The sequence below is a fragment of the Penicilliopsis zonata genome (genome assembly GCF_001890105.1).
Source record: "Penicilliopsis zonata CBS 506.65 unplaced genomic scaffold ASPZOscaffold_1, whole genome shotgun sequence".
NCBI lineage: Eukaryota > Fungi > Ascomycota > Eurotiomycetes > Eurotiales > Aspergillaceae > Penicilliopsis > Penicilliopsis zonata.
Window position 1 is genome coordinate 1,302,634 of NW_019208911.1, and position 14,399 is coordinate 1,317,032.

The following is a 14,399-nucleotide window of genomic DNA, read 5'->3' on the forward strand; positions in this document are numbered from 1 at the left end:
AGGGGTAACCATGTGTGATCTCGCAGATGCAGCGTGCAGTGACTCCCACGAGGCCTACAAGCGATAATAATGCGGAGTAAATGCAGAGGAATTGAAATATCGCTCAATCGGGATTCTCCTTTGTTTTTTAAGAAATTAAATCTCCATCCTAGCCATCGAATGATCCTATAGACAGGGCGTATACTCGGTAGGCCGTCTCACTCTCTGGCCAGGCTGCTAAATCCCGACCGGCGATTTCTCCTCTCCACCTCCATGCAGCATGTCTTATTGTCTACGCAGTAGACTGCTGCTGCTTCACGACGCGGTGAGTGCTAAATCAATCAATATCTGCTTGAGTTATCGTGGATTCTGACTTCCTTCGATGGTTTTCAAGTTCTAAAACAGTTCAACCGAGTGAATCCTCTGCCTCCTCCTGTCTCCTCCACAGAGACACGACATGTCAGCCTGGGTCATCGTCCACTCCGCATAGCCGATCCCCGACCGCTGCCGACAGAACGTGAACCTGCCGATGGAACATAGGTATTTACGACGCATGAAGTACTTGCTGCGATGAATGGTTGGGTCGAGGGTACCACTGCCAGCCGCCGGCTGCCGAACCGTGGTCAGGGCAACGCGGGCAATGAGAACCAGAGTCGGGCGGCCGCCCTGCAAGGAGCGGCGCTGGCTTTCCAGGCCAGTTCGGCCAGAATCCCCTTGTCAGACGTCAAGGATAAGGCAAGGAGGGATCTAGGCGCCCTATCCGCCGCAATGCTGGCGGGTAATACTAGCAGCAGCAGCAGCAGCAGCAGCAGTACTACGAAGCGGTCTCCCGAACGAGGGAATGATCACCAGGATACTTCACGAGCTCGATCGCCGCCCCCTCCAGAGCTGGGCTCGGTCAGGGACAAGATCGGGCGGTATACAGCCATTTCGACCGATCCTTCGCCGGCAGAGCTAGCTAGAGCTAAGAAACCGCAACAGATTGCGGCGCGTCTGGCTGCAGAGCGATCTCCGGAGCCCAAACAGAAGCCGGGGCTCACTCCCAACAGCAGCTCCATCCAGCAGGCCGAAGCCTTTATCCGGGCGCGGACGGACATTCCTCCACGAGAATATGAGCTGGATCAGGGGCTTCTGGCGCCGAGACCGATCCGACAGATCCCTCCGAAACCGATCATTGCCCTCGACAGCCTAGGCGCGGACCGTAGTCCGCCGAGGCCACTCTCTCAGAGGCCTGCAAGCTCCGCTTCCTCTTATCAGATGAACAACACAAGGCTCCGACTCGACCGGGATGACTCTCTCGGTTTGATGACGGGTCCGCCGCTACCTATTCGTACGAGACCATCGGTCGAGCCGCCCGGACCCAGACTGCCACCGAAATCAAACGACAGAAACATAATGGATAAACCGGCCAGGACTCCATATATCCCGCCCACAGCCACACTGCGCAGCCATGACCTACTCCAGCTGGACGTTGACGAACCCGAATCTTCTCCCCTCCCCCCGCGGCGGCCCGTCACATCGAGCGCGGCCTCGTTTTCCAGCCGCTCCCAGGCCGGCGGCGGCTCCGGCTCCCTGCTTGACCTGCCCATCGGCCTGGACGAAGGCGCCCTCTCGGACGCGATCGTCGCCTCGTCGCTCGCCTCGGCGCGTATATCCCCCGCCGGGGCATCTACGTCAACGTCAACAGCAGTACCACCTCCGGTTCCACCCCCACGACGACGACAGCGAGCTCACTCGTTGCTCCACCCGGGGTCTTCCTCTTCTTTGTCACGGAAGGACACCACAGCTTCATTGTCCTCGCGAACGCCGAGCCCGAAAAAGACGCTCCGCACGACACTCCGCGAACCCCCGAGCTCCAGCGACGACGAAGACAGCAACCCCAATCAACGCCGCACCCGGCTGATCCGCAAACACCCGCACAAGCACCATGAGGGCGACCGTCGTCGGTACCGCAGCGAGATCACCGAGCGCGAGCGGAAACGCTACGAGGGCGTCTGGGCCGCCAACAAGGGCTTATTCGTCTACGATGACGTTCCCTTCTATCCCGCGAACGCCTCGTCCGAGATGGTCCTCAACCTTGTTGTCCGCGACATCTGGTCGCGCAGCCGATTACCCCCTTTTATCCTCGAGCAGATCTGGGACCTCGTCGATCAGTCGGGTATCGGACTGCTCTCGCGCGAGGAGTTTGTCGTCGGTATGTGGCTGATCGATCAGCGGCTCAAGGGACATAAACTGCCCAGTAAAGTGCCGGAGAGTGTGTGGGAGGGAGTCCGTCATATTCCAGGGCTGAAGCCATAAACCTCGTGTGTACAGAAAAGGCATTTACGATATAGAATATAACAATAACACATCCTGCCAGAGCCTTTGTAAGAAATATGAAGATAGGAAGGAGCCTCTAGAGTCAAGCTACGGTTTACGGTTTACCAGTAGGAAATCACATGATCGTATTATGTAAGAAATTAGTCAGCTCGTATAATCGGTTAGTAAGCTCGTATAGTCACCTGACAATTCCCTCCAGGGAGTCCAGCGAATCTCGCTTCCTCCTCGCGCAGAGACAACACGCTGCCCTCCCTCGCCCAACAGGCCAGAATCTCGATCCACCTACGATCGATCGACCAGGCCGGAGATATTCGCTCGAGTCAGGCAAGTTGGCCCATGGCAGCCCCCTTGCTGGGGCGTGTTGCGCCACATTTGCTGTCCAGAGCAAATCCCGAAGACGACCCTTTCGGGATTTGCTTCCCCCCCAGCTTCAACGGTCCGATCAAGCAGATGGAGAGAGAGAGAGTCACTACACTGCACAACGAGTTGACCTTGCCAATGAGCCGGTGGGCCTTGCTATCGCCGCAGGCCCGATCTACCGTTTAATCAAGGGAGCTTGACCTTTTTTCCCCGGCATCTGCTGGGTGCTAGTTTCATGGACTATTAGCAGGACTGGCTAGCACAATCTTTGCATCGCCATTGTGTACCAGAGACCCTTTAAACCCACCAAGGCTGTTCCCTGCTCTCGGGTAAACAGTGAGCCTGAAATCCTTTGCTCATAATTGGCGCAGCACTATGGATCTCCAGGATTCCCAACAGCAGCAGCAGCAGCAGCAGCAGCAGCAACAGCTCCAGCTCCAGCTCCAGCAGCAGGAACAATATGGTTACGCAGCGCCGCCAAACGGCTCGAGACCCGCTGTGGTCCGCAAGAAATTTGCCAAACCGCCTGTCAAAGTGGCCTGTCTAGCCTGGTGAGCAAGCTATGGAGTACGGAGTAAACGGCTTGTTAGCCGTCTGATTCGATTGTCGACTTCTGCTAACGGGAAGTTGTTTTTTTTGGGGGACAACAGTCGGGCTTCTAGAACACGATGCGACGGTCAGGACCCTTGCACCAATGTAGGTTATCTCCCATTATTGGGGAGTTTGACTCCTCCATTCTGAGGTTACATTTACTAAAAAAAGAATGATCTTGTCTTCGGTGTTTGCAGTGCGCCAACAAGAGCAGAAGTTGTTCCTACTTGCCGAGCAAGAGAGGAGGGCCAAGAAAGAAGAAAAAGGCCGCAGTCTCCCCCGAGGCGACGACTGCTCACGATCATTCTCCCCATCTCATAGTAGCACCAACTCCCCATCTGGATCAATGTACGCGAAGCCCTCCTCTGGGAGTCGTCTCCGGGTTTCCTTCTTCCTGTAGCTAACCTTGTGCCATCACCCCAGCCGCAGGAATGTTCAGTCAGATCGATTCTTTCTCGATGCCTGGAGCCGGCTTGAGGCATCTTGACTATTCACCCCAGGTCCATGATGTGTTTACGGGATTCGTTGGGCCCGCGGCAGGTGGCGAGCAACTACATGTCCCGGTAGGTATGGGACCGACTCCTTCGCCTCCAAGTCTACCCATGCAGTATATGGTGCGGACGTATGGGAGCGAGTATGAAATGTGTGTTCGCCAAACCTCCCATTGACCGTATCTCTATACCGCCTGCTTCCTTGCAAGTCTAACGCTGTAGACAGATTGAACGCCTACTATGACTTCATTCACCTTTATTTTCCGATCCTTCCTCCTTGCACCACACCTCCCTGCCCAGATCAGCCGCAGAGTTGTACGGGATCCTCCTCCAGCTCTCCTTCAGGCGAGCCTCGGCTGGTACACAGGCCACGATCACCTCTCAGCCTGGCAATATCTGCCATCTTAGCCCTGATCCCACATCCAAACGACCCGGACCCGTCCAGTGCAGGCTCTGTGCTAGCCCGCCGGACACATGCAAACTTATTCGCCCAGATGGCAGCATCTGCCGTCGAAGAAGACTGCGAGCTTGTAGATTCATCGACCGATCCGTCACAAGCGTTGTCTGGCGCCAGCCCTCTCATCGACCGCGAGCCTCTCCATTCGCGAACTCCCGTTGAACTCGAGTGTATCCTTGCCCTGCTGATCCTGTGTATCTATGAATATTCGCAGCGAGGGAATTTGATCAAGATGAGGTACCGTGCGAGCCAAGCGTTGTCCATTGCACTTGACAAGTCTCTCCACTCCCTGTGCGATGAACATGATGTATTTGCAGAGGCAAGGCGGAGAGCTTGGTGGATGACGGTACGACTACTGAATCACCTCATCCACATCCATCTTTTGGCTATCGTCTAATCATTCCCCAGTACTACTGTGTTTTACAGGGGTCTATCGTTAGCGGAACTGTACGCTTGTAACCCCCCTTTCTGAGCAATTATTATTATCATCATCATTGTCTAATGGCAACAGGCGCCCGCTATCGTCATCAATGACCCTCGATTTGTGACACCGTACCCCCATTTTCCGTCAGATCCTGAGGTACGCCGCTCTCCCCTTTGCCGTCCTGACTCAATGGCCGGGCTAACTCACCTCTTTGATAGGGGTGGTCAATCCTGATACAGGCTCAACAAGTGCTGGTCACGGCGACCCAATTCGTTGTCGACTTGAGCAAGTGTGTCGCCACGGGATCAGACATGCAATACATATACAAGCAAATGGAGCATCTGGAAGTGTGGTCTAAGTCTGCGATGGAGCGGGCAAATCAGCTTCCTATAGTCCGAATCAATCCTGGAGACCAGGTCGAGTCAGTCACTGCCGAAAGCATACGAGCAATATCGCGGATCAAAATCTCGAGGTAAAAAATCTGGCCAGAAAGCTATCTATCACCAAAACTACCTAGCCATATCAAGCATTGACCTATCGGCTTTTCTTTGAACAGTGCCCAGATTAAGACGCACCGTTTCCGGGCATTTTCAGACATCCCCCTCTTCATCAGGAAACATTGCGACCTGACCACGACCAAGGCCTATGGCACAGGCGAAGCTCCCGTCGAAATCACCCACCTCTCGTGTTCGTGTAGCAACCTGGAGCCGTTTGTCCATTCGTCAAGTGTGGACAGTTGCAACAATACCGCCTCCCCCGCTTCTCCTTCCGCATCCACGCCATCCACGGACTTTGCCCCTATCCTCCAACCTCCCGTCACGGCCGATTTCCCGTTTAGCACCCAGTACTCGGCAAAGGTGTGTCTGCGTGCTGCCCTCGTCGCCGCACAGATGTTTCACAACCTGCCTGTCCCAAAGCCGACCTCATACATCCCCATTCCCAACTCTCCTACAGCAACACTGCACCTGCAGCTCCCGCGGACAATGCCATCCTTTGCTTGCTGTCTGATGCAAAGCAGCTATGCCTTGTTCATGCTCTACTACAAGCTCCGGGTTGCGAAACAACTCTCCCCGGAACTCAAGGGCGAAGGCTACCCCGAATCGTCCGACAGGGTGGTCGAGGAGCTACAAAGGGGGCTCACCCGTATCATGGGTGCCGTCAGCAATTATTCGATTGCGTTCGAAGCCCTGGGTGGTATGAGAGGTAAGCTATCTAAAACTTTAAAAAAAAAAAAAAAAGTATGCTTACGCATAGACAGATGAAATTGAGGGCGCTTATCAAACAGCATTCATTGACGCATAAAGACAAGACAACACAAAAAAAAAAGAATTCGGCCATTCGATTAAATTACCCCGAAACACGAGCGGGTCTCGAATGCAACGGCCGTAATAATGTCAAGATACCAAGTGATAGATATCATATCATGGTGCCAGGATCCCCCCTATCACGAAACTTTTTCATGTTCAAAATAGAAATCTAAATTAATCCCTTTGATACCCCTGGAATAGAAGCTGTTACAAAAGAAAAAGGACATCTCTCTACATTAAGACCAAAATATATATATTCAAGTACACTCTAAGCTGGAAGCAAATAGTCAAGCACCTGTTTCTTGCTTGAGCCCCTTTCTATGATCCGAAAAAAAAAGCCAAGTGTATGTATGTATGTATGTATGTATGGTTCGCCGTCGCTAAAAACGCCATCATCCTATTCACATGATGATAAATAATCATAATAAAGATAAAGTAGGGTGGAGGGACGTATGGAGGGGAAGGACACGAACGTTCTTCCGCCCTGTCACAGCTTTGATCGGATCCCTTCCAATCGAAATTTGACATCGCGGAGCACCTTGGTGGATGGCCTCCAATCGTCGAACTGTCTGAGCAGTTCCATGGTCTCTTGTTGGAGCTCGCGTCGGACGTACTCTTCTTCCAGAATACCTCGCATGGCGAAGGGGAGGATATAAGGATTCGGCGTGGGCGAAGGGTTGGCGCGCTTAATTTCAAGACTGGTGCTGCTCAAAGTAGAGGTTTCTAGGGCGAACTCGACGGCTAGTCTGTAAAAAAAAAAAAAGACGAGACGGCTCTGGTCAGGACTGTGTTTGCTGGCATGGAAGATATGGAGAAGGAAGAGGTACTAATACATACAAGTAAACGTTTTCATCGTCATAGAGACGAGAGTGCCCCTCTCCTGAATAAAGGCTGCCAGCAAGCGGGGTACTTAGTTCCTTAATGAGGCCATGGTCTGAGATACCAAGGTTTCGCAGTTTGAGAATAAAGCCAACTAAATGAGAAAGGCTTTGGGAAATGATAATTAGTTCAGTGGCTGAATGAATATAGGATGTATCCGATATAGAACCTACAAGCTAGGGGCATGGACTCTGCCATCCACAAAGACAGCCCGATATATGTAAGGATGCGAAACAGCAGAGAAGAGTGATGACTGTAGAATGAAATTAGCCCTAGTTAGAATCAGAAGGGAAAAATCCAAATATTTACCTCAAGCGAGACGAGTTGATCATCGATGCTCCCAATGTAGGATATTCGAACACCAAATCCAAGCACGCTTTTGAGAGCTATTTCGTAGTCTTTAGAGACCTGGCTGTAGGGAAGAGCAAATTCGAAAAGCTCGCCGGCAGATCCACTAATCCAGCGAGACTTATAGTCTGGGAAAGGCCCCAGGTTGACCCCAGCCATTGCACAGATCCCTACTCGAGTCGCGTTTAAGCAACCAAACGAGATCAGTTTTGCGACAAGCATGATGGCAACGGGTACGCCCTGGCTGTGACATGCGAGTAGAATGAAGTCGGCCTTCCGGATCTCTTCCATCCAGTTCAGCAGTAGTTTCCAAAGTAGATCCACGCGTTCAGCGATGCGACCTTCACCTTCCAAGGCAATTTTCTCAATGTCGCACTTGTAACCACGGTTCTCGGTCCATTTACGGATAGAATTAGCGGCCATGTTGGAGAATCTGATCGACGTCCCGGTAGGCTGGCCTAGAACGCTGCGTATCAAAGGAGCAGGGAAGTATCCATGTACTCCTATAGCTAACGCTTTGCGTATCTGCGGCGGATCTTTCACCATATAAACGTGTTTGTTTTCTGGCTCTTTGGAATAGTGCAAAAATCGACCAATCGTCTGTAAAATGGACGGTTGGTCCTTTAATGCAAATGTGTCTCTAAAATGCGGTAAAACCTGGTTCGGCAATACCTTCTGGAGCTGTTTGGAGGCTGTAGGTTCGACCTTCTTTGCAAGAGGAGAAGGAGTTGTGGTAAATCCTTCCACGGCTGGTACCGGAGGGTCGTGAGTAATAGCTGCGGTTTCAATCTCGTTTCCGGGCTTCTTTGCCCTCACGCTTCCTTTCTTGGTCACTTCTGCTCTTAGCTCGACATCGGGGTCGGGTGTCAATGGGTTTGTAGGCGGCGATTGGGTTGCAGAAACTTCTGCAGGTTGAACCTCTGAGGATGCCCCTGGTTTTTCGTTCTTAGCTGGTTCCCTGGCCCAAAAGGACCAGCCAGAATACCGATTACTCTCCGGCAAATGTGGCTCAAGTGTTGCTACATCACTCATAACATTGTCTGCGGGCTCAGCGGGGGGATCAAGCGGCTCTGGTGGAGGCTCAATCTGATCATCCTTCTGCTTAAGCATTTCGGATGATCCGTTCCACATCTGGAACCACGAACGCTTCTGCGATCTAGATGAGCCTTCTAGTGTATCGTTTTCCTGTTGCTGTTGCTGATGCTGTTGCTCTTGCTCTTGCCGTTCCTGTTGTTGTTCCTGTTCTTCTTGTCTGGCCACTGGTTGGGGATTGTTTTGTTCGACCCCGGTCTCTTCTTGAGGCATAGGCTCAGTCGCTACTTCAGCTGTGCTCGGAACCGGGTCCGGTTCACATGAAGGAACCTTCTCCTGCGCAGGAGGCCGACTATAGAACCACGAAAACCACCCAGCAGTTTCACTGTTTGTTGGAGCAGGGTTGTTGCCAAGCTCGGTGCCCTCTCCGCTAGTATCGGCGTTACCTTCTGCGCATTCCTTATTTGCAGCAACTGGATCTTCTGTGTTCCCCTCTGATACTTCCGCAGGTATGTCCTTTAAACCAGTCTCACTAGAATTACCTGGCTTTGCAGGTTGAGGCGAAGGAGAAGGTTCGACCGCCGATGGTACAGTCGGTGTAGATGCAGATCCGTCAGATGCAATGTTGATACAAGTCGTTGTGGCGTTTGCAGGGAGTGATCGGATGGCGGATGCTTCCTTGCGTGTCAACTGGAGTGTAGGGTTCCTATTGGGCTTATGAGGTTCAAAGAGGGAGACGGAAGAAGATGCGGTGATATTCGATGCGACATTCTTAGCGACCGATATGCTTTCGCGGACAACCTCGGTAACAGGTGCAGCCTTCGATCCCCTGGAGATCGCCGGCCAAGACCCAGGATACCATCTCTATTGCAGATAACCCAAGATTAGACGAGTACCTCACTACTTTACAATAACGACTTACCGTGCTCCCTCGCTTTGGTGGATTCACAGCGTTTCTCAGGGCATCCGGAGCCAACTCATCGTTGCTCGGCGTCGGACTGGGCTTCACTCTCTTTCGAGGTCCCATAAGCGCCATAGATAGTGTATTAATCACATTACCAACAGCGCACGGCGGAGGATAGGTGAACAGAGCAGCTGATCAAGACCACAGATCGAGAGAATGTCTGCCTTGGAGGAGCATCCAACCTCCTGAAGCGGGCCTACTTGTGGTCATCTATGACGGAGGCCCGGTCGCCCCTCACCGCCTTCGATGCCTGAGGCACACGTACCCGCCCTAACAGGAGAGAAAAAAATTCCGCGGAGAGCGGTGGAGACTGGCGATAACTAATCTCACAACTTTTTCTCGGGCCTGTTTCCCAGAGCAGCACTTGAACTTGGAAGCCTTGGACCAAGTTAGCTGTTCGTATCGCTGTTTCTGGGTCTTGTCAAGCCTGTCTTGGCCACCCTGTCATCACAATGGCGATCCAGAAGAAGGTACGTCAAACACAAGCGTCTGCGGTAGATGGGTGCTCGCTGCTAACTATTCATAGCACGGTAAAGGTCGTTTGGATAAGTGGTATAGGCTTGCGAAGGAAAAGGGCTACAGAGCGCGTGCTGCTTTCAAGCTGATCCAGTTGAATAAGAAGTACGGGTTTCTTGAAAAGAGCAAGGTTCTTCTGGATCTTTGCGCAGCCCCCGGTGTGAGTAACGGCGCTCTCCATGATGCCCTTTTTTTCTTTCTTTCTTTCTTCGTCATCGGGCTAACAGAGATACCAGTCGTGGTGTCAAGTCGCTGCAGAATGTATGCCCGCGCAGAGTATTATTGTCGGCGTTGATCTTGCGCCCATCAAACCTATTCCTCGAGTTATTTCGTTCCAGAGCGATATTACGACCGAAAAATGTCGCGCCACGATCAGACAACATCTGAAACACTGGAAGGCAGATACGGTGCTTCACGATGGTGCACCTAATGTCGGTACCGCGTGGGTGCAGGATGCTTTCTCGCAGGCAGAATTGGTGTTGCAGTCATTAAAACTAGCCACTGAGTTCTTGATCGAGGGCGGTACATTCGTTACCAAGGTCTTCAGGTCTAAAGATTATAACCCCTTGCTGTGGGTGTTCAAGCAGCTGTTCAATTCTGTTGAAGCCACAAAGCCTCCTTCGTCGCGAAATGTTTCCGCCGAAATCTTCGTTGTCTGCCGCGGATTCAAGGCACCCAAGCGCATTGATCCCAAGTTCCTTGATGCGAAACACGTCTTTGCCGAACTTTCAGCTCCCACTCCGAACAATGAAGCTAAGGTTTTCAATCCTGAAAAGAAGAAGCGTAAGAGAGAAGGTTATGAGGAAGGAGACTGGACGCAGCACAAGGAGATCTCGGTTACCGAGTTCATCAACACCACCGATCCAATTGCCATCCTTGGTACATACCACAAGCTTAGCTTTGACCAGTCTCCTGGTGGAGACCTTGCGCTGGCTACTCTGGGAAGACTTGAAGAAACCACCGACGAAATTCGGACTTGCTGTGAGGATCTTAGGGTGCTCGGCAAGAAAGAGTTCCGCAGTCTACTGAAGTGGCGGATCAAGGTCCGTGAAAAGTTCGGTCTGGTCGTCAAGAAAGGACAGGCAACGAAGGATGAGGCTGAGGAAGTAGCGGAGGTTGCACCTATGGATGAGGAACTGGCTATTCAAGAGGAGCTACAGCGCATTCGGGACCAAGAAAACTCGAGGACCAAGAAGGAACGTCGCAAAGAAAACGAGAAGAAGCGCAAGGAAATTGTTCGGATGCAAATGAACATGACGACCCCGATGGAAATCGGTATGGAGCAAGGTGGACTCGGGGATGAGGACTCGGTCTTTTCATTGAAGCGAGTCGACCGGCTGAATGCTCGAGCCGCGATGGTCTCTGGGAAGGAAGCCGAGGTCGAAAGTGAGAGTGAAGAGGACGCAGAATCAGACGGTGATGGGTCTGACGATGATGGAGATCGTCTGGAAAGAGAACTTGACTCGATGTACGACCAATACCAGGAGCGCAGAGAGGACACGGATTCCAAGCTGCGTGCCAAAAAGGCAAGGAAAGCCTACGAGACGGAAGAATGGGAAGGATTCTCCGAGAATGACGGGAAGGACGACGATGGTGAAGATTCTCAATCTGATTCCGAAACGACTCCAACTGCAGACGATGCCCAGGCATCTACACATCTCTCCAACAAGGCTACTCTATTCTTTGATCAAGACATCTTCCAGGGTCTGGAAGATATAGAAGATCTGGAAGATGGTGATAGCGCTGACGAAATGGAACAAGACGCCGTCCCGGCAAAGGGCAAAAAGTCGGAATCGGAAAAAAGCAAGACCAAGGAAACAAAGCAAGCGAAGAAAGCGGCAGAGCAGTCCGATGACTCCTCTGATGATGAGGAAGTCGAACGGCTTGAGGATCCTCGAAAGGCAAATGGCCAGCTTGGTTAGTAATCTCACCTTCAGATACGATGTGTCGATTTCTCTCTTACTGACTTGAAAATATAGACATTGATATCATCACTGCAGAGGCCATGGCGCTTGCTCAGTCTCTAGCTACAGGTGAAAAGAGATCTGTAGATGTTATGGATGATGGGTTCAATCGATACGCTTTCCGCGACGTCGACGGCCTTCCTGAATGGTTCCTGGACGATGAGGGTAAGCATGGCAAGCCCCACCGCCCGATCACCGCGGCCGCGGCCGCAGCGATCAAGGAGAAGATGCGTGCCATCAACGCACGCCCCATCAAGAAGGTCATGGAGGCCAAGGGCCGCAAGAAGATGAAGGCCGCCCAGAAATTGGAGCGTCTTCGCAAGAAGTCGGCGCTTCTGGCGGAAGATGAAACCCTCACTGAGCGGGACAAGTCTCAGGCGATCGCGAGGCTCATGAGCAGGGCCGTCAAGAAGAAGCCCAAGCAGCAGGTCAAACTGGTGGTGGCCCGAGGCAGCAACAAGGGTATCTCTGGTCGTCCTCGTGGCGTCAAGGGCAAGTACAAGATTGTGGATTCGCGCATGAAGAAGGATATTAGGGCCCAGAAGAGGCTTGCAAAGAAAAAGTCCTAATAAACCGATGGTCTGGTGACTATCTGAAGCTGTATATAACTATTTACTTTAGTATTCAGTCAATAACCACCACACGTTAAAATAGATAGTCATATAATCTCTACGCCTGTTTCCAACTGACCTCTACGCTATAGTCATAGTACTCCGTGTGCAGTATGTAGGTACCTACCTACTTACCTGTTGGCTGCCTATTATTTCAGGCATCCTAGGGTTTGCGGGGTCACCAAGACCCGAAGTGGCGACACACGCGCTGCCGCAGCCTGAGGCTGAAGATATCGATCGGAACTCTTCTATCGTTGCGTTGTGTTATCCGGCTGCTCTTTCCGCCTGCACTGCCTGCACTGCCCGAGGGCTCTTCTGCGCCCGCCCTCTGCCTGTCCTTCATTTTGTCTTTTTTCCATCGTACATTATTCCTGTCTGTTCCGTGTATACCCATATCGTTATTAGAAAGCATTTTTGCTATTGTTATCCGCTCCCTGAAGAGAAGAGAGACGCCGCGCCCGCTCCCCAAAACCGCGCTGATTTCTGCCAACCCCCATGGGATTTTTCGACCACCTCCAGAAAGGAGGCGGCTTCTCTCTGCAGCCCAAAAAACCTCAGATCCGCAAAGTTGTCCAGACCCGGCCGGCTCCTTCGTCGAAATCCACGTCGCATGCCACGGACAAATCGCCCGCGCCGAGTTCTTTGTCCGTCGAGAAGGCTAGGACACGCGAACTGAAAAGCAGATCGGCCTCGAGGGACTCGGATCGCCTGCACAGAAAAGAGCGACTCAGTACCCCGTCCCGTCACCGGAAGCGAGCAACCCCGGACCAGCGACTCTCCAGCGATGATGATGACGACGGCGTCAGCGACACAGATACCTCATTCGAGGTACGAAAACGAGCGAGGACCAGCGACAGTCCAGAAATAGACCTTGGGAGGCGCATACGCTCGGTAAAGGCATTCTCTGAGGAAGGGAAACGGCCTTTCTCAATGGTGCATGCCGCAGAAATTGTGTCCGCTCGCAAGTCAGGACATTTCAAGCGGGCCTTTGAAGAGTCAGAGAAATCTACGGGGATCCTTCTTCAATACCCTAGTGCTTCGCAAAAAGAGAGGTACGTATCCCCTTTTTCTACCCAAAACCTTTTCCTTTTCTTTTTCCGATTTACTTACAAATGATCTCTCATCAGGTTTCACCTTGTTGTGCCGCGAGACAATGAAGACTTCAAGCCTATCGACGATATCGTGCAGGTCATCGAGATGGTGGGAGACTACTACGTGGCGGAAGAAGATGCCGATGCCTTCAATAACGAGACAACGGGGTTCAAACGAAGACTGCGACGGGCTTTGGCCCATGTATCTGGAGCCGAGTTCCGGGAAACGGTGTCTGATTACAATGATACCATCGAGCGGCTCAGAGCGAACGGGAGCATCGCAAAAAGGCTAGATTCAACCCACCGACTCGATCTGCCTCTGGTCGAACGAATCCTGAATCAAACCTATGCGCGAACAGTCTCCCCCCGCGTGGACTCCTTGCGGCAGTACGAAAACGGAACAGATAACGTTTATGGCGAGCTCCTTCCCCGCTTTATTAGCACGATCTTCAAGGAGACGAAGCTGAAGTCGGGTCAGGTCTTCGTTGATCTAGGCTCTGGTGTCGGCAATGTGGTTCTCCAGGCCGCTCTGGAGATCGGCTGTGAAAGCTGGGGCTGCGAGATGATGCAAAATGCCTGCGATCTTGCAGAACTCCAGCAAGCTGAGTTCAAAGCAAGGTGCCGGCTTTGGGGGATTGCGCCTGGGAAAACGCACCTTGTTCGGGGCGATTTCCTCAAGGAGGAGCCCATAATTAGCGTTTTGAAGCGCGCGGATGTTGTTCTGATCAACAATCAAGCCTTCACTCCTCAACTCAACAATGAGCTGATCAACCATTTCTTGGATATGAAGGAGGGATGCCGAATCGTCTCGCTCAAGTCCTTCGTCCCTGCAGGCCATAAGATCCAGTCGCGAAATCTCAACTCGCCTATCAATCTTTTAACTGTGAAGCAAAAGAACTACTGGTCCAATAGTGTCAGCTGGACCGATGTTGGAGGCACCTATTTCATTGCCACCAAGGACAGCTCCCGACTGAAATCCTTTGTGGAAAGCTTGAACTAGCTGGTTTGCTTTCTACTCAATTTTTACAGCAAAGAGCCGAAGCCGACACATACATACATACATACA

General features: G+C 52.1%; 5 protein-coding genes across 5 annotated transcripts; 4 read left to right on the plus strand and 1 right to left on the minus strand.

Moving 5' to 3' along the window:
- The first annotated feature begins 160 nt into the window (after nt 1-160).
- On the plus strand, nt 161-2,338 carry ASPZODRAFT_126923 (hypothetical protein). Its single transcript, XM_022721610.1, has 2 exons — nt 161-304; nt 374-2,338. The coding sequence occupies exon 2, from the start codon at nt 550-552 to the stop codon at nt 2,275-2,277; it is 1,728 nt and encodes a 575-aa protein (XP_022585458.1). The 5' UTR covers nt 161-304; nt 374-549; the 3' UTR covers nt 2,278-2,338.
- Nucleotides 2,339-3,033: 695 nt separating this feature from the next.
- ASPZODRAFT_54769 (hypothetical protein) lies at nt 3,034-5,923 on the plus strand (the record flags this gene model as incomplete). Its single annotated transcript, XM_022728489.1, has 10 exons — nt 3,034-3,209; nt 3,309-3,354; nt 3,447-3,597; nt 3,673-3,892; nt 3,967-4,543; nt 4,606-4,644; nt 4,709-4,777; nt 4,840-5,093; nt 5,178-5,824; nt 5,880-5,923. The coding sequence occupies 10 exons, from the start codon at nt 3,034-3,036 to the stop codon at nt 5,921-5,923; spliced, it is 2,223 nt and encodes a 740-aa protein (XP_022585459.1).
- A 492-nt stretch (nt 5,924-6,415) lies between these two features.
- ASPZODRAFT_138076 (hypothetical protein) lies at nt 6,416-9,223 on the minus strand (the record flags this gene model as incomplete). The annotated part of the gene is made up of 5 exons (XM_022724413.1): nt 6,416-6,674; nt 6,766-6,915; nt 6,981-7,060; nt 7,117-9,051; nt 9,110-9,223. The coding sequence occupies 5 exons, from the start codon at nt 9,221-9,223 to the stop codon at nt 6,416-6,418; spliced, it is 2,538 nt and encodes an 845-aa protein (XP_022585460.1).
- A 380-nt stretch (nt 9,224-9,603) lies between these two features.
- On the plus strand, nt 9,604-12,200 carry ASPZODRAFT_148337 (hypothetical protein; the record flags this gene model as incomplete). The annotated part of the gene is made up of 4 exons (XM_022725357.1): nt 9,604-9,621; nt 9,678-9,827; nt 9,904-11,584; nt 11,647-12,200. 4 exons carry the CDS (start codon nt 9,604-9,606, stop codon nt 12,198-12,200), a joined length of 2,403 nt encoding a protein of 800 aa, XP_022585461.1.
- A 537-nt stretch (nt 12,201-12,737) lies between these two features.
- Nucleotides 12,738-14,333, plus strand: ASPZODRAFT_11797 (hypothetical protein; the record flags this gene model as incomplete). The annotated part of the gene is made up of 2 exons (XM_022721188.1): nt 12,738-13,294; nt 13,370-14,333. 2 exons carry the CDS (start codon nt 12,738-12,740, stop codon nt 14,331-14,333), a joined length of 1,521 nt encoding a protein of 506 aa, XP_022585462.1.
- Between the last annotated feature and the right edge of the window lie 66 nt (nt 14,334-14,399).

Bases quoted from the DNA above. Each gene is read 5' to 3' on its own strand.
- ASPZODRAFT_126923 (XM_022721610.1), top strand. From the start codon at position 550: ATGAATGGTTGGGTCGAGGGTACCACTGCCAGCCGCCGGCTGCCGAAC.